At 39.5% G+C, this 23443-nt stretch overlaps 1 protein-coding gene across 3 annotated transcripts in view; it reads left to right on the top strand.

Annotated features, from left to right (window-relative positions):
* The window catches only part of WDFY3 (WD repeat and FYVE domain containing 3), a 229319-nt gene that overhangs the window by 132674 nt on the left and 73202 nt on the right, over window positions 1-23443 (top strand). For 2 of the 3 annotated variants that reach the window (XM_077814993.1, XM_077814991.1), the window contains exons 28-32: window positions 770-890; window positions 2543-2760; window positions 11418-11653; window positions 19092-19226; window positions 22630-22809. In XM_077814993.1, the coding sequence (XP_077671119.1) occupies window positions 770-890; window positions 2543-2760; window positions 11418-11653; window positions 19092-19226; window positions 22630-22809 (890 nt within the window). The remainder of the gene's footprint in view (window positions 1-769; window positions 891-2542; window positions 2761-11417; window positions 11654-19091; window positions 19227-22629; window positions 22810-23443) is intronic. The other variant, XM_077814992.1, reaches the window with a different exon arrangement.

Raw genomic sequence — 23443 nt, 5'->3', positions numbered from 1 at the left:
CTAAATATGAGTCAACAGTGTAATACTGTTGCAAAAAAAGCAAACCTTGTTCTGGGATGTATTAGCAGGAGTATTGTAAGCAAGACTGAGAAGTAATTCTTCAGCTCTACTCTGATTTGGCTTCAACTGGAGTATTGTTTCCAGTTCTGGGCACCACATTTCAGGAAAGATGTGGACAAATTGGCGAAAGTCCAGAGATGAGCAACAAAAATGATTTAAAGGTCTAGAAAACATGACCTATGAGGGAAGACTGAAAAAATGGGGTTTGTTTCGTCTGGAGAAGAGAAGACTAAGAGGGGACATAACAGTTTTCAAATACGTAAAAGGTTGTTACAAAGAGGAGGGGGGGAATAATATTCTCCTTAACCTCAAAGGGTAGGACAAGAAGCAATGGACTTAAATTGTAGCAAGGCTGGTTTAGGTTGGACATTAGGAAAAACTTCCCAACTATCAGGGTGGTTGAACACTGGAATAAATTGCCTAAGAAGGTTGTGGAATCTCCATCATTGGAGATTTTTAAGAGCAGGTTAGACAAACACCTGTCAGGGATGTTCTAGATAATACTTAGTCCTGCCATGAGTTCACAGGACTGAATAGATGAGCTCTCAAGGTCCCTTCCAGTCCTATGATTCTATATATCCAAACTGACTGTATTTTGTGTTTTTCTATTGTTCAACCTGCTTTTAATGTCTGGTTTTATTATTTTAGACTGCACTTGTTTAAAGCTATCTGCTTCGTATTCCACTTAATTTCTGAATTTTATGTTTAGGAACAGAGGAGGATTTTGGAGGCCTTGCTTCTGCTAATCTTATTCTTCTGCGGAACAGACTTTTAGATATCCTTCTCAAACTTGTATACACGTCTAAAGAAAAGACAAGTGTTAACTTGCAGTAAGTATAAATAACTCATCTGATGGAGAAGAAGGAGGTAACTGTAATAGTGGGTTTGATTTATGATAACAGGTAAAGGGGGAGAAAGTCTGCTGAGCCACACTCTGGTCACTAGTTATACTGGTATAAATCCAGAGGAAATCCATGAAATTAAGTGAAATTATTCATAATATCCACTGGTGTCACTGAAAGCAGGATTTGGCTTTGGCTACACTAGAAAAAAATCAGATATGTAATTCTTCAACCGTGTATTCCCACCTGTGGTAGCAACAATGGCAGCAGTAGTGTAGACACAGTGTGCAAGTGTGTTTTTTTTTTTTACTGTCTCATCTAACTTTGCTCTTCATCCTCCAAATCACCCTCTAATTGTGTTTAGATAGTATGATGGTAAAAACACATGCATCATGTCTGAGCTACAAAGTCCACTGTTGTTGCTATCACAGGATGGAGCTGCACTGGAGAAGAATTATGTGGACTCTCCCTAAGAGAAACAAAAGTTTTTTGTATTTTATTTCATGAAATAACAATTGTAGGGATTCCATTTGTTCATTTTTAAAGGTGGGGGTGGGGAGGGAGGAGGTTTTCAGTTGTGTGACTTCACTGTTTGTTTGTTTTTTTTTAACCCTTAATCTCGACAAAACCAGGTTTCGGATTTCTTAATGCTCTCCTTAATTCTTTATTTATAACTTTTATATAACAACTTCATATACAATGATCGAGAAAATACAAAATATAAAAAGACAAGCCATCCACATTTACAGCAGTCAAATTCCAGAAAATTTAAAATTTAATTATCAAATAATCCCAGTATAAAAAAATTCTCAATAACTTCATTAATTCTATAGTATTAAAATCTATTTAACATTTCAGGTGAAAGCCTGTCAATTTATGGTTAATGAAACAAAAGAGCCATAAAGGAGAGCAAAAAGGGTCTTGAACCCTGTGTCTCGAGTTTGAATCTTCTGGTTTAAAGGATTCTAACAATCACGCTACAGCTGCACTGAGCCAGTTTGATGTATTTTTGTGGATTACGTAGCAGATTCAACTTCTGCCATAGCTTTTAGGCAATGAATCTTAACCTCAAACATAATCTGGGAATTCAACAACTTGGGTTGTTCAAGTACATCCCAAATTTGTAAATGATGTATGCTACATTTTTTCGTAAGTGTCTGCTTAACACTTTCCTTCTGCCTGTGCATGGCACAAAGATTTGATGTTTTCCAATTTTTTGAATAACATCTGTATAACTTTATAACCTGTAAATGACTCCTGTAAGAAACAGTTATATTATCTATATATATTATATTAGAAGTTGTAATTTGTAGACATAAATTTCCTGTTTAGCCTCCAGTGTCACATCAGTTTTTAGAGTACCCTCAAAGCAGTTGTAATAGTCCCAATGACTGTATTCTCAATCCTCCCATCCCATTGAACCAAACAAATACTGACCACTCTGTAGCAGTTACTGCTAAAGAAATCTGATTGACGGTTCCTTCTGTAGCAGGTAGCCTGAGAAACCAGTCCATGTTTTGACTGATTTTAATTTTCTCTGATGTTCTTGTCTGAATTTGTCTGATTTTGAAGCTTTCATTCTTGCCAAGCTATCCATTGTAAGAAATCTTTAAATATTTAACCTATTTTTTTTTTATTAGGGCATCTGAAGAACTGGTCAGGACCCTGGGTTTTGATTGGATTATGTTGTTTATGGAAGAACATCTGCACTCTACCACAGTAACTGCAGCCATGAGAATTCTTGTGGTCCTGCTAAGTAATCAGCCTATACTCATCAAGTTTAAAGAAGGCCTCAGCGGTGGAGGCTGGCTTGATCAGACAGATTCTGTTTTGACCAATAAGATTGGCACTGTGCTAGGTATGCGCTTTCAATTATGATTTAAAGATGTATCTTTTGATATTTTTATCTTCTAAGAATTGTGTGTTACTATTACAAAATTTATCTTGCAATACAGTGTGTTATCAAGTAGTTTTCAGTACTAAAAGGTTTGTTGTGTTGGTTGTCATGGTTGCTCCTTCCCATTATTTGTTTAGGCTATTGAATTTTGATTTTCTTAAGTGAAAGGGAGATATTTCACAGACCACTCTTAAAACATCATAATGCAAGTTTCAATACAATTTTCTCTTAGGGTGAAATTGCCCCCTCACCTCCCTGCACAATGTCTAAATAACTAGATTTTGTGGGCCACTGGATCAATTTTGAACACCTCCAGCTTGCCCACAATGGCCAACACCAACTCTCTGTACGTGGACATGGTGTCCTATCTGATTATTGCCCTCCCACTAGTGCTACTGCACTGTTTGTGTTGTCTTGCTGGCCTTCTGCTTTTAGGGGAATTTCAACTTGAATGCCAGCATATAGCATTTCCTTTCATTACAAATGTGATTCTTTACAGGAAAACAGTGCTAGCTGTACAGTGTAAATCATGTCAACTGAGGAGGAAGACAAAGGCCACCTTCAGGCTTTTGTGGATGAGAAAATTGCACTTGATTAACTTAAGGTGTGATTTGAAACTGATTTAGTAGAACTAGAGTGAAAAGGCTGTATGGACAATCATGTTTTGGTTCAAATGAGGCTTGTTTTGGTTAAGCTTAAGTTAATTAAGAACAGGTTTAAGCTAAACTGAAGCTCATTCTTCAACCAGACTGCGTGTGTCCACATGGATTTACATCACTTCATTAACTCTGTCTGAAAACTTATTTAAATATAAACCAGTGCAACTTTTGCATGTGGACAAGGCTTAACACTTTTAACTTGTTAAAGTGGTTTTGAATCGAGATGAAAGGAAAAAGTTACATGCCTATGTTCTGTTTATGATTTCTTCAGGGGAAAAGAGTCATGGTGTCTTACAATTTAATTTAAGAGTGGGATTTTCAAAAGCACTTAATGTTGGTCTAACTCTGCTCCCTTTGAAGTCAATGGCAGTTGAACTCATTTTGCAATGGGATCCTCAGTGGCATCCCTTCAAGGGATAGCATGTTCTACGTATGAAGCTGGGAGTCAGACAACTGAAATTGAATTTCAGACTTTGTAACTAAATCACTCTGTGACCTTGAGTAAGTCACTGAAACTTGTCTGTTACTTCATGCATAAAATACAGTTGATAAAGTTCACCTGACTTCTGCAAAGCACTTGGCGATCAACAGATGAAAAGCAATATGTTACTTCTGTGCCTTTGTCTGATGTAATTATATCAAAAACACAAAATAATTCCTTAATCATTTCATTGAGCAGATTAAGAACTTTCATTCTCTTTTTCTCAAGCAACCGTGTTATAACTCTTCTAAAAGTGTCTGGTTGTTATATAGTATGCTAGTAAATACATAACAATGTTTAACTAATCTGCCTGGTTTTCAAGAGTTAGTAGAAATGGTCTCCTCAGAGAGGAGTTGTAGTAATAAGTTTGTGACTAAATCTCAGACATTTCAAAATAATAAAATCAGTACAATTGACGACTGTTTAGTGCAGTCCTCTGACTCAGTCACAGTTTTCCATTGTGAAGTCAGTGGGGTTACTCACGGTGTAAGTTACTTTAGGATTTGGCTCAGTGGATGAGAGAGAGTTTTCATAAAGCAGTCTAGAACGATGTACAAAATTAAAATTCACTGTCATCTAGTAGTATGCATACCATTTGCCCAGTCCAGAAATATGGAATTTTACATGGGAAGCTTTGGAGTTCACAAGTCTTATGAAGTATTGACACACACTCTTGTGGGAATGGTAAGGAAAAATTTTTGCAGTTCTGAATTATGCCGAGTAGTTATCTGTTTTTATTCTATCGTGAAGAAGCTAGTATTTTTTCTTCTTTCCTTCCTTCCTGGGTGCTCTGACTGGAGGTTTGCCCCTTTCTCCTTCCTGTCAAAGAGGGAGATTGTGACAAAACCCTCTTCTCATTAGGGATTAGGGAAGTATTCAGCACCAACTTGCGGGAGATGCCTTTCTGCTCGCTCTTTGGCACATAAGCGTACTTTATGAAGTGCTATGTATATCTATGGCACTCCGTAAGTAAGAGGAAGAGCACAAGATGACTGGGTAGATATACAAGATGACTTGCCTGCTTATCAAGGTGACTCATCTCTAATGGACAGACAAATACATTTTCAGACTGGTTGTGTGGTCTATAGTAACATAGAGAACATTGCACAGCTGGTCCATGGTCCATTATTTGTGCAAAATCTGGGCTAAAACTTAAATCTCATCCGTTTAAGTACTGCCCTTAAAAACTAAAACTGTATACCGCGCTGCTGTAAGCCACTGTAAGATGATGGGACAGAGCTCTTCTGTTGACTTAATTAATCCACCCCCAACAAGCAGCGGAAGCTATGTTGGCAGAAGCTCTCCAGCCGATATAGTGCTGTCCACCCCAGCACTTAGGCCGGTGTAACTTATGTTGCTCTGGGGGTGGCTTATTCACACCTGTAAGTGACATAAATTATACTGACATAAGTGGTAGTGTAGACATACCCTATGTTTGATTTAAAGGTGGTTGACATGGAAACATAGGTGCTGGAACAAGGGGTGCTGCTGCACCCCCTGGCTTGAAGTGGTTTTTATCATATATGGGGTTTACAGTTTGGTTCAGTGACTCTCAGCACCCCCACTATACAGACTGTTCCAGCCTCCCTGCATGGAAGACTAGTTATCAGCAGATCTCCGTTAACATAACTAAGTGAAGGTTACAGTCTTTGTCTGTGAGCCTCTGTTCAGTAATAAGACCTATTACAAAGAATAACTTGGAGAATGAGTTAAAATTTAGATGGAATACACAGTGTGGCTTTTTTTTTTGTCTTTTAGTATGTAGATGGCATATTCCTTATATATGTTGAGAGTAAGAATGACATGAAACAGGTTATGAATCACTCCTCTTTTATTCTGGGCTGAACTGTACTCAGCCTTTCCTAATAATACTAATGTGAACTGGTAAGTCATAGGCATATTTAAAATTCTGCTATTGAATGAGGAATGACACAAACTCCATCTGTGAATTTTAGGTAGCCTCAAATTGAAACTTTGCATTTGAGCACCTCCATACTTGGGGAAAGCTTGCATCTAGATCTGAATTTCATACCTCAGAGCCATTTCTACATTAAGTATCAACCAAAAAATAGAAAATAAGGTCTATTACACAGATGAAAAATAATTTTTGGCCCAAATTTTCAAACTATAGTTCGGCACCTACATAAACATGACCTGATTTCCATAGGTGCTGAGCACCCATAGCTCCAATTTAAACTGTTCAAAATGTCTCTGTCTGTGGCTCTGATCTTCCGGTCTTTGATCCATATTCTCTTTCTGAAAATATGGCTGTCTCCTTCTTTAATATTATTTGTCTAATGCTGGCGTTGTGTTAGGAACTGCATAATACACAGAGATAAAATATCTGCCCTAAAGAGCTTAAAATCTTAGACACACAGAGAAGACAGGATACCCAGAGAAATGCAGGAAAGAGAAAAGCTGTTTTTATAATTTTAACTATTTATTATGAACTCACGAGCATTGTGGAAAGACTGGTTTTAGGAGAGATTTGAATGAGAGCGGGGAGGTGCTTTTGAGAATTGAGATTGGGAGATCACTGTTGTTTCTCATTTATTCATTTTTGTTATATACGGGGTATTAAAAATAAATAGTTACTAGTAATTTTGAGTCCAGTCTTGCAGAGGAAATCTGTTAGGGTATAGATCTTTTATGCCCTCATGGAATTGCATTGAAGATAATTGGATTCCATGAGGCTGCAAAGGGATCTGTGCAGGTGAACCTTTATAGGACCGAACACTAGCTAGTTTTGTAGTAGTTCTAATGATTGGGAACGACTTAATATTTCAGTGCAGTTTTCCGTTAAGGTTATCATGATATAATTGTCTGAGTGCTGTACCATAAACGTGTGCATAGGACTTTTCCATCATATTTTGAATTACAGTGGCAGTCAGAAATTGAACAAAGGCAAGTTATAGATAATCTTTTTATTGCAATAACTGAAGGGGTCAATAAACAAGGCAAGCATTGAAGAATCAATCTTGGCATCAGGCCATGAGAGACCAGAGTCATGTGGGATAAAAGAGACACTGACAAGTGGCGTGGTTCCAACTCCATAGCTGTCCTGCTGTCTGATTAATTACAATTTTGTTTTGTTTTCCATGTATGGAATGTCTTCTCATTGTAATCTGGGCAGTGTTTTGAAGAGGTGACTTGGAAGGGATTTTCAAATAATTGGGATTTTGTCCCTTTTGCTTCTTCATTAAAGAGGTGGGGATGTTGAATCTTTAACAAAAACACAAAAATCTTGTTAGACAGTAGGTTAAGTAGGACTTAACAAAACAAACAGTTCTTTTAAACAGGCTGACGAAAAAATCCCTTCCCCTCTGTTGCTCATTGTTTAGTGTCCTGACTAATTATGTCTTTATTCACTGGTTCTTTAGTCATAGAATTTTCCAGGTTAGACAAGACCTGAATTTCTAATGTAAAAATCAATATTCTATGTGGTTAACAAAAATCTTTGAGACGTTTTATAATGAAGCAAAAAGGACAAAAACTATTTTCCCCCACTCTGCTCCTTCTCCCCAAAGAAGAAAAGTCTATAGGTATGTCTCTACCTTGAGCAGGAGTTGCGATTCACAGCTTGAGGAGAAATATTCATGGTATATCTGGTCAAGCTAGCACATTAAAAATGGAATGTAACCACACCAGCACAAGTGGCTGTCGGGGCTGTTGGCCTCAAATATGTACCTAGGGTCTTGGACAGGTAAATGCTCAGGGCGGCTAGACCATCCCACTGCTTGCGCTGCTGCCGCTATGCTCAGTATTTACCTCGCTAGCTCAATCAGAGCTACCACAAGTATTTCTCCTCAAGCTGGGAATCACGCCTCCAGCTTGAAGTAGAGACATACTCTGTCTCTCTACCAAAAGTGTATATCCGATGTGCATTTGCATGTAATTATGAAGTCTGAATTGGTACCCTGCCAGGTATATATTCTTTCCAATATGGCTCTTTCTCCCAGTCTGATGAAGAGTGAATTTCTCAAATGACTTCCCAGTTTAGGATCTGATCCAAAGCACGTTGAATTGAAATGGGACTCTTTCCACTAACTTTAATCGGTTTGGGATCAAGTCCTTATTTTGTCAGTCCTAACAGAGTTGTAGGCAATGCCTTTTATGTTTGTCTGCTAAAGTAACCACTTCTAGATCTGAAGTCATTTCAAGACATCATAAAATGTCTCGTTCTGTACTAAAGAACTTATCCTCATTTTTTGAATAAGGAAAGGTATGAAGTTTTATTGAAAGCATACTTTGTTTTTTTAATTTTTCTTTGTAGTGCTTTTTCTTCTACCTACAAGATAGAATATATATTTTGTACTTATCAGTGAAATTTAAAACCCAGGTCATTCCTCTCTGTAAAACTATTTTATGCTACATTGCTATTCCTTGCAAAAATAAAACTATTAAGTCTCTTTGTTTACAGTTATTTCCCATAACATTTCCGTCAGGGTAGTAAACTGGAAAAATGTAATTGAACTTTGAATTATTAATAAAAGATTAATTAAGTAGGAGAAAATTATGAAAAATAGAATGTATCTGAAATTGTGTTGTGAGAGTGAGCATTTTTGTTAGAATTCATGTCATACCATTTTTTTGGGTAATCTTTAATCATAATTTCTTGTATTTCTAAGATATGAATGGCAGACATAATTTGTATTTGTGTTTCGTTTCTTAGGGTTTCAGAACTGTTGATGCTTTAGAGTGTTGGCAGTTGTTGTTCATTTAGTATTCACTCTAAATACAGTAAAAAGAAAAGGAGTACTTGTGGCACCTTAGAGACTAACCAATTTATTTGAGCATGAGCTTTCGTGAGCTACAGCTCACTTCATCGGATGCATACCGTGGAAACTGCAGCAGACTTTATATAAACACAGAGAATATGAAACAATACCTCCTCCCACCCCACTGTCCTGCTGGTAATAGCTTATCTAAAGTGATCATCAAGTTGGGCCATTTCCAGCACAAATCCAGGTTTTCTCACCCTCCACCCCCCCACACAAATTCACTCTCCTGATGGTGATAGGCCATCCAAAGTGACAACTCTCTACACAATGTGCATGATAATCAAGTTGGGCCATTTCCTGCACAAATCCAGGTTCTCTCACCCCCTCACCCCCCTCCCAAAAACCACACACACAAACTCACTCTCCTGCTGGTAATAGCTCATCCAAAGTGACCACTCTCCCTACAATGTGCATGATAATCAAGGTGGGCCATGTCCAGCACAAATTCAGGTTTTCTCACCCCCCCACCCCCATACACACACAAACTCACTCTCCTGCTGGTAATAGCTCATCCAAAGTGACCACTCTCCCTACAATGTGCATGGTAATCAAGGTGGGCCATGTCCAGCACAAATCCAGGTTTTCTCACCCCCCCACCCCCACACACATGAGTTTGTGTGTGTATGGGGGTGGGGGGGTGAGAAAACCTGGATTTGTGCTGGACATGGCCCACCTTGATTACCATGCACATTGTAGGGAGAGTGGTCACTTTGGATGAGCTATTACCGGCAGGAGAGTGAGTTTGTGTGTGTATGGGGGTGGGGGGGTGAGAAAACCTGGATTTGTGCTGGACATGGCCCACCTTGATTACCATGCACATTGTAGGGAGAGTGGTCACTTTGGATGAGCTATTACCAGCAGGAGAGTGAGTTTGTGTGTGTATGGGGGTGGGGGAGTGAGAAAACCTGAATTTGTGCTGGAAATGGCCCACCTTGATTATCATGCACATTGTAGGGAGAGTGGTCACTTTGGATGAGCTATTACCAGCAGGATAGTGAGTTTGTGTGTGTGGTTTTTGGGAGCGGGGTGAGGGGGTGAGAGAACCTAGATTTGTGCAGGAAATGGCCCAACTTGATTATCATGCACATTGTGTAGAGAGTTGTCACTTTGGATGGGCTATCACCATCAGGAGAGTGAATTTGTGTGTGGGGGGGTGGAGGGTGAGAAAACCTGGATTTGTGCTGGAAATGGCCCAACTTGATGATCACTTCAGATAAGCTATTACCAGCAGGACAGTGGGGTGGGAGGAGGTATTGTTTCATATTCTCTGTGTTTATATAAAGTCTGCTGCAGTTTCCACGGTATGCATCCGATGAAGTGAGCTGTAGCTCACGAAAGCTCATGCTCAAATAAATTGGTTAGTCTCTAAGGTGCCACAAGTACTCCTTTTCTTTTTGCGAATACAGACTAACACGGCTGTTACTCTGAAATCTAAATACAGTGGAAAGCCAACTATATAGTAAAAAGTTTTCATTCAGTTGGAAGTTCTGGGGACATCACAAATAGAGACCAAACTTAAAAAGAAATTGGGCGGGGGCTTTTTTTTTTTCTTTTTGTTTTAAATTATATCAAACTTGGTACCCAGCCAGACTCCAGGTATAGAGATATGTAAAATTGTTGCTGGTCCAAATCTTTTAAAACGAGTGATAGTGGTGGTATCTGATTATCTTGTCTGAATATGTCTATAATTTTTTTAATAAAAAACATTCAAAGGTTCCTAATGAAATAGGATATGAAACCATTCACTTAAAGGGTCACGTTTGTGAATTTCACGAGTTAGTAGTGAACATTTCATTACTATGTGATGGCTGTTAGATAGACTATGTAAAATGAGTTTGTTTCTAGTGAACAAAAGTTTACATCACAAATTATATTTGTAACTAACTGGCCTTGCTGATAATGTCAGCAGAAAGGCCAAGTATCTGAGTAGTCCTGGAGACTGAACTAGCATCTCACTGTTGTTTGCTATACTTGTACCCTTCTTCAGAGTACATTTACCAGTGCTGTCCATTCAGCACTTTTCCCAATCACTGAACGTTTTTTGGAGCTGGGAGGAACTGGTATTAAAGGTGCAATGTAAATTGGCTCTTGTGGCTTCTGGTAGCTTTTACTTAACTCTGGCTCCATTTTCTGGTAGGAAATAAAGGTAAATTAAGAGTATTTTAATCCTTCGTGACAAGTTGATTTAATTAGTAAAAATTAAAACTAGTCATATATAAAATATCTGGAAAAATGCTTTAAATTCCATTCACTCACACTGGCAGTCAGACTCACGCTTTGCAACATAAGCCAACTACTTGGGGTTACGATGAAACTTTCCTCCCTCTTGCCACTGGAATGCAATTATTTGGTATCCTTTATAGGAGTTTTAAACCTTCCTCTGAAGAGTCATTACTGGCTGTTCTCGGACCCTAGGTGGACCATTTATCTGAAGTAGCATTACAATTCCTGTGTTTACTGAGAAACTTGTACTATAACATCCATCTGATACTGTGAGGATTTTATGACTAAGTTTTTGACATTGATTTAATAATTGAAAAACATAAGTTGGTGTTAATATGAATGTGGTGTGTATGTATAAATTCATTGTTACTATTGCTCATTTCTAAAATGCTCCCTTCTGTGCTTGAATAATTTAGTAAAAAGTGATAATTTGCATGTTAACACTTTTGGCTTTTTTATGTCCCTTTTTCTTAGGATTCAATGTTGGCAGGAGTGCTGGCGGCAGATCAACTGTCAGGGAAATTAACCGGGATGCTTGTCATTTTCCGGGCTTTCCGGTTCTTCAGTCATTTCTCCCTAAGCATACTAATGTACCTGCACTCTATTTCCTCCTCATGGCACTTTTCCTGCAGCAGCCAGTCACTGAGCTGCCTGAAAACCTGCAGGTCAGTGCACCTGTCAGCAGCAGCCGATGTAATCAGGGTTGCCAGGTAGGGATTATCGAGAAAGATATCAATATAATTCTGTGTAACACCAAAGAGAATAATGGATTAATTGCCCCTAAATTGATTCTGTAGTCAATTTATCAACTTTATATTCAGACGTTTGGGATTCAAATTGTGATGAAATGCTCTGACAGATGACAAAAATTGCTGCTATTATGTACTGAATAGATTTCTTGTAAAAGAAACAATATTGGGGGGAATTTTGTAAGAAATAGCAACTTGAGTCCCAGTTTCTGTGTTCAGATCCATATGGACTGACCCTGGTGCCTGTATGGAGTCCTCAGCTCTATGGTGGCACTAAGGGCCTGCCTGCAAAAATACAATTGTGGGAACGGGGTCAAAGGGATGATGTCATTGACTGTGGCTTTGGAAACTCTGTTCAGAAACCATTGCTTTATTTCTAGAAAAGTGTTTTCCTAGGGTTACATACAGTGTTGGGTTTTTAGTAGGAAAAGGTTAAAAAAAAATTAAAATCTTATTTCTAAAATGGCATCTAACTTTATGTAGAAAACCCAGTTACACTTTTGCTCTTCACAACGTCCCCTGGCAATGAGTTCCACAGGTTGACTGTGTTGTGTGAAGTACTTTTTTTGTTTGTTTGTTTTAAACCTGCTGCCTATTAATTTCATTGTGTGATCCCTGGTTCTTGTGTTATGTGAAGGGATAAGTAACACTTCCTTATTCACTTTCTCCACATCAGTCATAGTTTTATAGACCTCTATCTTATCCCCCCTCAGTCATCTCTTTTCCAAGCTGAACAGTCCCAGTCTTTTTAATCTCTCCTCACATGGAACTGTTCCACTCCCCTAGTCATTTTTGTTGCATGTGTCTGTACTTTTTCCAGTTGTAATATATCTTTTTAGAGATAGGGGAACCAGCACTGCACATTTTATTATTTATTATTTTGTTATCCAGTCACCAGTTTTGTGAGATCCTTTTGTAACTCTTCACAGTCAGCTTTGGACTTAGCTATCTTTAGTGATTTTGTATCGTTGGCAAACTTTGTCACTTCACTGTTCACCCCTTTTTGAAGATCATTTATGAATATGTCGAACAGCTCTGGTCTCAGTACAGATTCTTGGGGCACCCTGCTACTTACCTCTCGCCATTGTGAAAACTAACCAATCATTTCTCCTTTGGTTTCTATCTTTTAAGTTATTACTGGTCCATGAGAGGACCTTCCCTCTTATCCCATGACTGCTTACTTTTCTTAAGAGCCTTTGGTGAGGGATCTTGTAAAGGCTTTCTGAAAGTCCAAGTACCCCCCTCAAAGAACTCTAATAAATTGGTGAGCCATGATTTCCCTTTACAAAAGCCATGTTGACTCTTCCCCAAAATATTGTGCTCACCTATGTTTCTGATGATTCTCTTCTTTACTATACTTTCAGCCAATTTGCCTGCTACTGAAGTTAGGGTTACCAGCCTGTGATTGCCTCTGGAGCCTTTTTTAAAAATTGGCGTTGCATTAGCTATCTGCTAATCTTCTGGTACAGAGGCTAATTTAAGCAATAGGTTACATGCCACAGTTAGTAGTTTGACAGTTTCATATTTGAATTCCTTCAGAACTCTTGGGTGAATACCACATGGTCCTGGTGACTTATTGTTTAATTTCTCAGTTTGTTCCAAAACCTCCCCTACTGATGCCTCGATCTGGGATAGTTCCTCAGATTTGTCACCCTAAAAAGAATGACTCAGTTGTGGGAATCTCCCTCACATCCTCAGCAGTGAAGACTGATGCAGAGAATTCATTTAGCTTCTCCTTTTTTTCCTTGAGCATTCCTTTAGCACCTTCATTGTCCAGTGGCCCCACTGATGGTTTGGTAGGCTTCCTGCTTCTGATGTACCTAGAAAAAAATTATTTTTTGTGTCTTTTGCTAGTTGCTCTTCAAATTCTTTGGTACAGTATATGCATGTCAGGGATTCGTGTATTTCAAAAAAAAACCCGAAACCCTAGGATGACTAGGTTTCTGTGGTCCTGAGGGAAAATTCCTACTTTAAACTGATAAACTGCACTTTAGAATGGACTCAGTTCGCACCTACATCCCTTTACAAGCAGGAAATAGAAAACAAAAATTTGAGTAGTAGCTGTAGATAAAGATGTTCTTTTGAACATCTGGATTTTCATAATCATTAATGCATTATAGCCCTAATCAGTAATGCTGTATCCTATATTGAGGTAAATCCCTAAAATTCCTTTAAATGAATTTGAATTTAGTTAAAGGAGTACAACAGCTTTAAATTGAAGGTGGCACAATCAATTAATTTTTTTTTAATTGCAATTTAAAATCAGAGTTTGATCAGTGTTTGTTTTTAAAAACCTTATCGTTTTTTTGCTGGTCTTCTGTTTAATTATGGTTTTTTTGTTTTGTGTTGTAATAGCATTCTCTGAAACTTGATGGAAAAATGTGTTTATTTTTTAAATATGCGGCATATTGTGGATTTTGTTCTGAAAACTGATCAAGTAAGTTGAGGTGACAGCATTAGTACAGCATTCTGTTGACAGGTTTGCTTGAGATTTGGAGCAGAGTTGTGAAAGACTGAGAAAAAGAGATGTTTAGTTCACAGGAGCTAGCAAACGGAGCTGTAAACAGGGGAGTTTGAGTGGGAGTTCTGTTGGAGGAAAAGGTATTTGTGTTTGGTTATGTATTGGTAGTATTTGTATGTGTACAGGCTTGTAGGGGCTTCGTGCTGGGAGAGAAGCTGAGCCCTGATTAGGGGGCAGGGCTTCTCTGACTAGGGGTCCTAAAAGGTAGCAGCCAGTCAGGCAGCGGCACAGACAGCTGCAGCGGCAGAGGAGCTAGCAAACAGAGCTGTAAATAGGGGAGTTTGAGTGGGACTTTGTCTTGTGGTGCTTGTGTTTTGCTGTGTGTGGTGGTGTTTTGGTGTGGTTTCTATTTCCCAGATTAACAGGATTTAGGTGGGAAGGCAATGACAGATACAGAGGTAGCAGTGGGAGTGACCCATGTAGCGGAAGACACAATGAAGATGACTGGATGTGGAAGCTGTGGTATGTACATGATCCTGGAGGGGGCACCTGGTAAGAGTTTTGTCTGTATGAAATGCCGTCTGATAGAGCTGATGGAGGAAAAGATCCGAGGTTTGGAGTTGCAGGTGGAAAGTCTGGTAGAGTTTTGGAAGGGGTTTGAGCAGATTATGGAGCAAAGACATGAGGTATCTGAAGGGAAAAGCTCAGACTTGCAGATGGAAGCAGGACTGGGGAATTCTGAGGGAAGACTGGGTGAGGAAAGTGGTCAGTGGAAGCATGTGACTAAAAGAACCAGGCAGAGGAAAAGACGGTCTAGTGAAGGAGAAATAGAGCTCAGGAATAGGTTTGCAGAGTTGGAAAATGAAGAAGGGGCTCAACAGATAGTCACTGAAGGTGGAAGGGCAAGGAAGAAGAGAAGAGCAGCTTGTCCTATAGGAAAAGGGGAAGAGTTAATGGAGATTACACCAAATATGAGCCCCAGGAGGATACAGGATGGGTTAAAGAGGATTACAAGGGAGAATAGGAATGGAAAGAACTTGCAGCCAGAGGGAACAGGGGATAGACTGGAGAATAGCACCGTCACTAGGAAAAGACAGGTCTATGTGATTGGGGACTCTTTACTGAGAGGAATAGATAGGCCTGTAACCAGAGCTGATCCAGAGAATAGGAGGGTGTGCTGTCTTCCAGGTGCTAAGATACGGGATGTAGACCTGAGGTTGAAAAGGATTCTAAAGGGAGCGGGAAAGAATCCCCTAATTATCCTTCATGTGGGAACAAATGATACGGCTAGATTCTCGCTGGAAAGCATTAAGGGAGACTATGCAAGGCTGGGGAAGACGCTTAAGGAAATTGAGGCTCAAGTGATCTTTAGTGGGATTCTGCCTGTTCCTAGAGAAGGGCAGCAAAGGTGTGACAAGATTATGACTATCAACAGATGGCTTAGGCAGTGGTGCTATAAGGAGGGCTTTGGGATGTATGGCCACTGGGAGGCATTCATGGATAGAGGACAGTTCTCTCGGGATGGACTTCATCTGTGTAGGGAAGGAAATAGACTTCTAGGATGGAGGCTGGCACAACTGATTAAGAGAGCTTTAAACTAGGAATTAGGGGGAGATGGTTGGGAGATGTCCAGGTAATCTCCACGCCAGAATTTAGCATTGAGAGGAAAGAAAATGAAGTAAGAGTGGATACAGCCGTGGGTAGGAGGAAGGGTAGTGTAGATACCAGTCTAATAGGGTATACTGGCTGTAGAATGACCGTGCCTAATAGGGTACAGAATGTGAGTGAGGCCAAACAGCAAAAATTAAGATGTTTGTACACTAATACAAGGAGCCTAGGTAACAAAATGGAGGAACTAGAGCTACTGGTGCAGGAAGTGAAACCAGATATTACAGGGATAACAGAAACATGGTGGAATAGTAGTCATGACTGGGCTACAGGTATTGAAGGGTATGTGCTGTTTAGGAAAGACCGAAATAAAGGTAAAGGTGGTGGAGTAGCACTGTATATCAATGATGAGATAGAATGTAAAGAAATAAGAAGCGATGAAATGGATATGACTGAGTCTGACTGGGCAAATATTAAATTGGGGAAGAAAACTATTAGAGCCTCCCCTGGGATAGTGCTTGGGGTGTGCTATAGACCGCCGGGATCTAATTTGGATATGGATAGAGCCCTTTTTAATGTTTTTAATAAAGTAAATACTAATGGAAACTGTGTGATCATGGGAGACTTTAACTTCCCAGATATAGACTGGAGGACGAGTACTAGTAATAATAATAGAGCTCAGATTTTCCTAGATGCGGTAGCTGATGGATTCCTTCAGCAAGTAGTTGCTGAACCGACTAGAGGGGATGCCATTTTAGATTTGGTTTTGGTGAGTAGTGAGGACCTCACAGAAGAAATGGTTGTAGGGGATAATCTTGGCTCAAGTGATCATGAGCTAATTCAGTTCAAACTGAACGGAAGGATTAATAAAAATAAATCTGCAGCTAGGGTTTTTGACTTCAAAAGGGCTGACTTTCAAAAATTAAGGAAATTAGTTAGGGAAGTGGATTGGACTGAAGAATTTATGGATCTAAAGGTAGAGGAGGCCTGGGATTATTTTAAATGAAAGCTGCAGAAGCTATCGGAAGCCTGCATCCCAAGTAAGGGGAAAAAATTCATAGGCAGGAGTTGTAGACCAAGCTGGATGAGCAAGCATCTCAGAGAGGTGATTAAGAAAAAGCAGAAAGCATATAGGAAGTGGAAGAAGGGAGGGATCAGCAAGGAAAACTACCTTATTGAGGTCAGGACATTTAGCCTGTCTCACTTTATCGCTACAAGTCAAATAGAGTTGGACCTTGCAAAGGGAATTAAAACCAATAGTAAAAGGTTCTATAGTCATATAAATAAGAAGAAAACAAAGAAAGAAGAAGTGGGACCGCTAAACACTGGGGAAGGAGTGGAGGTCAAAGATAATCTAGGCATGGCCCAATACCTAAACAAATACTTTGCCTCAGTCTTTAATAAGACTAAAGAGGATCTTAGGGATAATGGTAGCATGACAAATGGGAATGAGGATATGGAGGTAGACATTACCATATTTGAGGTAGAAGCAAAACTCAAACAGCTTAATGGGACTAAATCGGGGGGCCCAGATAATCTTCATCCAAGAATATTAAAGGAATTGGCACATGAAATTGCAAGCCCATTAGCAAGAATTTTTAATGAATCTGTAAACTCAGGGGTTGTACTGTATGATTGGAGAATTGCTAACATAGTTCCTATTTTTAAGAAAGGGAAAAAAAGTGATCTGGGTAATTATAGGCCTGTTAGTTTGACATCTGTAGTATGCAAGGTCTTAGAAAAAATTTTGAAGGAGAAGGTAGTTAAGGACATTGAAGTCAATGGTAAATGGGACAAAATACAACATGGTTTTACAAAAGGTAGATCATGCCAAACCAACCTGATCTCCTTTTTTGAGAAAGTAACAGATTTTTTTAGACAAAGGAAACGCAGTGGATCTAATTTACCTAGATTTTAGTAAGGCGTTTGATACCGTGCCACATGGGGAATTATTAGTTAAATTGGATAAGATGGGGATCAATAGGAAAATTGAAAGGTGGATAAGGAATTGGTTAAAGGGGAGACTACAACGGGTCCTACTGAAAGGTGAACTGTCAGGCTGGAGGGAGGTTACCAGTGGAGTTCCTCAAGGATCGGTTTTGGGACCAATCTTATTTAATCTTTTTATTACTGACCTTAGCACAAAAAGTGGGAGTGTGCTAATAACGTTTGCGGATGATGCAAAGCTGGGAGGTATTGTCAATTCAGAGGAGGATAGGGATACCCTACAGGAGGATCTGGATGACCTTGTAAACTGGAGTAATAGTAATAGGATGAAATTTAATAGTGAGAAGTGTAAGGTCATGCATTTAGGGATTAATAACAAGAATTTTAGTTATAAGCTAGGGACGCATCAATTAGAAGTAACGGAGGAGGAAAAGGACCTTGGAGTATTGGTTGATGATAGGATGACTATGAGCCGCCAATGTGATATGGCTGTGAAAAAAGCTAATGCGGTCTTGGGATGCATCAGGAGAGGTATTTCCAGTAGGGATAAGGAGGTTTTAGTACCGTTATACAAGGCACTGGTGAGACCTCACCTGGAATACTGTGTACAGTTCTGGTCTGCCATGTTTAAGAAGGATGAATTCAAACTGGAACAGGTACAGAGAAGGGCTACTAGGATGATCCGGGGAATGGAAAACTTGTCTTATGAAAGGAGACTCGGAGCTTGGCTTGTTTAGCCTAACTAAAAGAAGGTTGAGGGGAGATATGATTGCTCTCTATAAATATATCAGAGGGATAAATACCGGAGAGGGAGAGCAATTATTTAAGCTCAGTACCAATGTGGACACAAGAACAAATGGATATAAACTGGCCACTAGGAAATTTAGACTAGAAATTAGACGAAGGTTTTTAACCATCAGAGGAGTGAAGTTTTGGAACAGCCTTCCAAGGGAAGCAGTGGGGGCAAAAGATCTATCTGGCTTTAAGATTAAACTCGATAAGTTTATGGAGGAGATGGTATGATGGGATAACATGGTTTTGGAGTGGTGGGTGAAATTCTGTGGCCTGCATTGTGCAGGAGGTCAGATTAGATGATCCTAATGGTCCCTTCTGACCTAAATATCTATGAATCTATCAGTTCATTGGAGAGAGGGATTTTCAGACAATTCCTTGTGATGATTTTCAAACAATTCCATCATCTTTTCATGCAGTTCTTTGGGGCTGAAGCTTGGAGAGAACATGGTTTAGGGTACTTAGGTAAATATGTCAAAATAAGTGAACAAATCACTGGTAATAGAGAAAAGCAGAAAATCAATCAAATTGCATAGGAACAAAGGTTAATTTTAGCTTTTCTCTTTCTTTCTTCCCTCTCACCTCCAATAGTTTGATTTAGATTCTATCTGGACATTTATATTTGGAGTTCCTGCCTCCAGTGGCACTGTGGTGTCTTCAATCAACAATGTTTGCACAGAAGCTGCCTTTTTATTATTGGGAATGCTCAGGAGCATGCTGAATTCAGTAAGTATCGAGTCCTGTTGGGGCCCGTCTGTACAGACCTCCTAGTCTCTACTGAACTCCTAAATGCAAAAGACAGATTAGAAAGGTTAGTTTTTCATTGAACAATGATGCAAACCAAAATTATAAATCTGTCTCTTAGTTTGGGTTGGCAGAGGTTTGTTGTATTTTGGGGTTTTTTTATTTGACTATCAATTTTTATTTTTAAGCATCTTTTAAAATTTTTAACTATTTTAATTTTCACATTTGTGGGAAATTAAGGGGGTTGGGGTTGGGGTTAGGGGAGATGACAGGGGTTGCAGTGGGCTCCCAGCACTGACAACAGGGCTCCAGGGGCCTGAAAAACCCACACACAAGGTGCAGGAAGGGCCTGTGGTCATGGCCCGGTGGAGCAATGAACCCCTAGGGCACCAAGGAAGAGGACGAGCTCTGAGCTGCAAGAGAGGCCATCCTGCTGCTGAACGGCTCCTGTCCAGGGATGGCTACACTCCCAGCCAATGAGTCAATGAGCATGGTCATGACACTGGAGCTGCAGAGTGCAAGGTGTGGGGAAGGCTGCGGACCTGGTGGGGCAGAACAGAGAACTTCAGGCAGGGCCTCAAGGAGGAGAATGGATCCCTGGCCATGGGGGAGGCCAGCCTGCTACTGAACATTTCCTCCCCGATGGCCTCCATACTCCTGGCTATGAGTGAGTGAGTGGGGCCATGACAGCAGCACTTCAGAGGGCTCCCTACGCAGCCGTCAATTTGTGTGTCATTAGAAATTGATGTTTACCGATGACTAATGATTTAAATCGAATCCTACTAAGCCTGCTCATAGTTGACCTTCTGTTATGCATCTAAAATTGTCCTTGGCCTACAATTCATTCATTTGTGCTAGTGGGTGTAAGATTAATAGTACTTTCACTCACGCACATTAAAAATTGGATTTTTTTTTGTGCTTAACCAAAAAGTGGAGCTGATAAAGTGCCTTTGGCAGAGATTAGGAAATTTCTTTTCTGATTTACATCATTGGGGAATATTTAAGACTTCAGTGCCCATCTGCTTGGAGCTATGTGAGTTAAAGATTTGTGCATGAAGAAGCATCCACATACAGACAAGTCAAGTCCACTGACTATTAATAGCTTTCCTGCTGGAGGAAATCCACTGGGTGCCAGGAAATGTATTGTATTTTTTTTAAAATGCTGATTCTAAACTCTTCAAAAGAGAGAGTTTGACTTCCCATATTTACTTTGGCATGGTGTGTCTATCTGTTCAAACGATCTCCCATGCAATAGTTCTTTAACTTTTGCAGAAATTATTCAATCTACGTTTTAGAGAGAATTGTTTAAATGGATACACGTTACCCTGCTAGTCCACCAGGGATTCTGGCCACAAGAGCTGCAAGAAGAGACTCCCAGGCTGGGAGAACATAATTCTCCAGGTCCAGCAACAGTCTACTAACTTTTAACATGTTTTGTGGGACAGATCTCATTATGTTCCTCTTGACATAATAGCAAAGAGGTGGTCAGTGGAAGTTGGTGGGCAGATGAAGGGGCAGTTCTTGATGGAATGCAAAGATGCCATAATTACATAGGAAGAGAAGGATAAAACCGGAGGAGAAAGGGGTGAAATAGACAGGAATTAACATGCACAAAAAGAGCAAATAAGCAAAGGTTAGAATAAAATTAAAAAATTAAAATTGTTTTCCTTCATCCGTCTTCTCCTTCGTATGTCTACTTAGGCTCTTTTCAGAGTAACAGCCGTGTTAGTCTGTATTCGCAAAAAGAAAAGGAGTACTTGTGGCACCTTAGAGACTAACCAATTTATTTGAGCATGAGCTTTCGTGAGCTACAGCTCACTTCATCGGATGCATACCGATGAAGTTTCCACGGTATGCATCCAATGAAGTGAGCTGTAGCTCACGAAAGCTCATGCTCAAATAAATTGGTTAGTCTCTAAGGTGCCACAAGTGCTCCTTTTCTTTTTACTTAGGCACTAGCACTGAGGTCTGTCTGTGTGGTTCTCAATACAAGATTTCATGTCTGTAAAATACCTAGCACGCTTTTGTTGACCTGTGGGTCTGAACCTTAATGATAAACAAGCTGTGACTGTGGAAAAAGTCTAGACAGGGAGTTCACCCAACCATTACAAATGGTATAATTGAACAGAAGAAATCAGTAAACTGGAAACATCTGTTTTCATTGTAGTTAGTTTCTGATTAAGCTAGATTCATTACTGAGTGTTCATTATGAATAATAGAAATTACAAGCTGTGCGACTTAGAGGAAGTAATGAAGGTTTTAGCTTTGATATTGGTTACTGGCTTATAATGTTTATTAGACAGACACCTATTATCCTTTCAGCATTGGCTTCGACCTTAACTTGTCGTTAATTTACTTAAACTGCAGAACAGCTCCCCTTTAGCTGTTCTGCAGTTTATCCTGCAGACTTTTGATTTAATATATATAGTATAGAGGACATATTTTCATTACTCCAGTGCCTACAGTGTGTAATATAAGCCTTTTCTGAAAACAGAGTAAAATCTGTCAGGCCCCCCTTTATATCTTACCCTATTTGGATAATAAATGCTATTTTTTCAGTGCAGTAGAGTACTTCTTAAAGCCCCGTATTCAAGAAACAAGTTACATATTACGTGGTGCATGAGCCATCAGATTCTGCTTAGCTGGATGTGGGTAAAGAAGGTTATTAGCTTTCCACTCATCCTTCTGACAGTATAGATGAGGCTGTTACTGGCATAGAATGTACCCTTCCAACAGCTGCTGGATCCCTTTTGGGTAATGGTAGTATTCTTCCATCTGCATTGCCACTTTCCCTCCCCCTTAGAAAGCATCTCCCAGCAGACTTCCTAGACCAAGTCTCTGGTTTCTTCATCAGTAAGAAATGTATTTTTTCCCACCATCCAAGAGACTGAGTCTCATCTTGAATTGCCTTGAGAAGTGTAATATTATTTGGGAGGGGTTACGTTAAGACTTCTGCTCTATCTCCTGTTTGATAGCCTTTGTTCATGTTACTCCCCTTGTATTGGTATTCTTTTCAGTGTGTGCAACAGCACCAACAGATAGCAATTCTGAGACTGCAATTGCATGCTCAAGCCACTATGAATAATTGTATGTGTAGGCAGCATAGATTTAGATTTAGATCCTAATATTACATTAAAAATCATATGATATTCTTTGCATGCCAATAGGCATGCAATATTAACTTAGCTAGGAAATTGTTACATTTATATGGGGAAAGTTATTTCCTCTCTCTCATAACATATACATACCAGTAGTTGACAAGTAGTGTTTGTACTTCACTGTGACATAGCTATTGCTCTTTAAGAAAGTACACTACTTTAGAAAGAGAGTTCTTTTTTTAACTATTGCCATCTACAATAATTTTTGCAATTTCTTTTCAACATAGCCTTGGCAGTCAGAGGAAGAAGGCTCTTGGCTTCGAGAATATCCAGTCACCTTGATGCAGTTCTTTCGATATTTGTATCACAATGTTCCAGACCTGACTTCCATGTGGATGAGCCCAGAGTTCCTGTGTGCATTGGCAGCAACCGTGTTTCCTTTCAACATCCGACCTTACTCTGAGATGGTAGGTAACTGAAAAATAGAATACACTCCAGCCAGGATATTGAGTTTTCACTTGCCTGTCATTTCCCTCAAATGTAAGCCAGTTGACAGCGTAGCTACAGTGATTGACAGCATAGCCATGGTGAATAGGCTACAAGTTAAAGAAGTCTTCATAAGATAGAAGTAGGTATGTAGTGGTTGTTACAGCAGGATCACATGTTGCTTCTCTGAGGTCCTGTTGACATTTCTTTTATGAACTCCATTTTTTAAAGGAATTGTTACCAATCTGAGATCTGAGCTGGACCTTTATACCTAGATTCTTAGACCAAGAGCGTATTATTTTTCACCATGTAAAGAAAATATTTTATGTCTAATTAGATGATGAAATTAATCAGGCCTTCAAATATGAACAAATGACCAAAAAAATCTTAACACTAAATTGGAGGTCAGTTTCTGCACTATGAAATTTCAAGCCATTGCTCTGGGGGAGTTGTATGCATTTTACTGAATATTTTTCTTTGGTGCATTGTCTGAGCACCTCATGGATTTTAATGAATTTACCCTTTTCAGCACCCCTTCAGGGTAATGTGGGGTAGTATTGCCTCCATTTTACAGGTAGGGAAACTGACACAAATGGCTTAATTTACTTGCCTAAA

Source organism: Eretmochelys imbricata, chromosome 4 (genome assembly GCF_965152235.1).
Source record: "Eretmochelys imbricata isolate rEreImb1 chromosome 4, rEreImb1.hap1, whole genome shotgun sequence".
Lineage (NCBI taxonomy): Eukaryota > Metazoa > Chordata > Testudines > Cheloniidae > Eretmochelys > Eretmochelys imbricata.
This window is presented reverse-complemented; position numbering and strand designations above follow the sequence as displayed.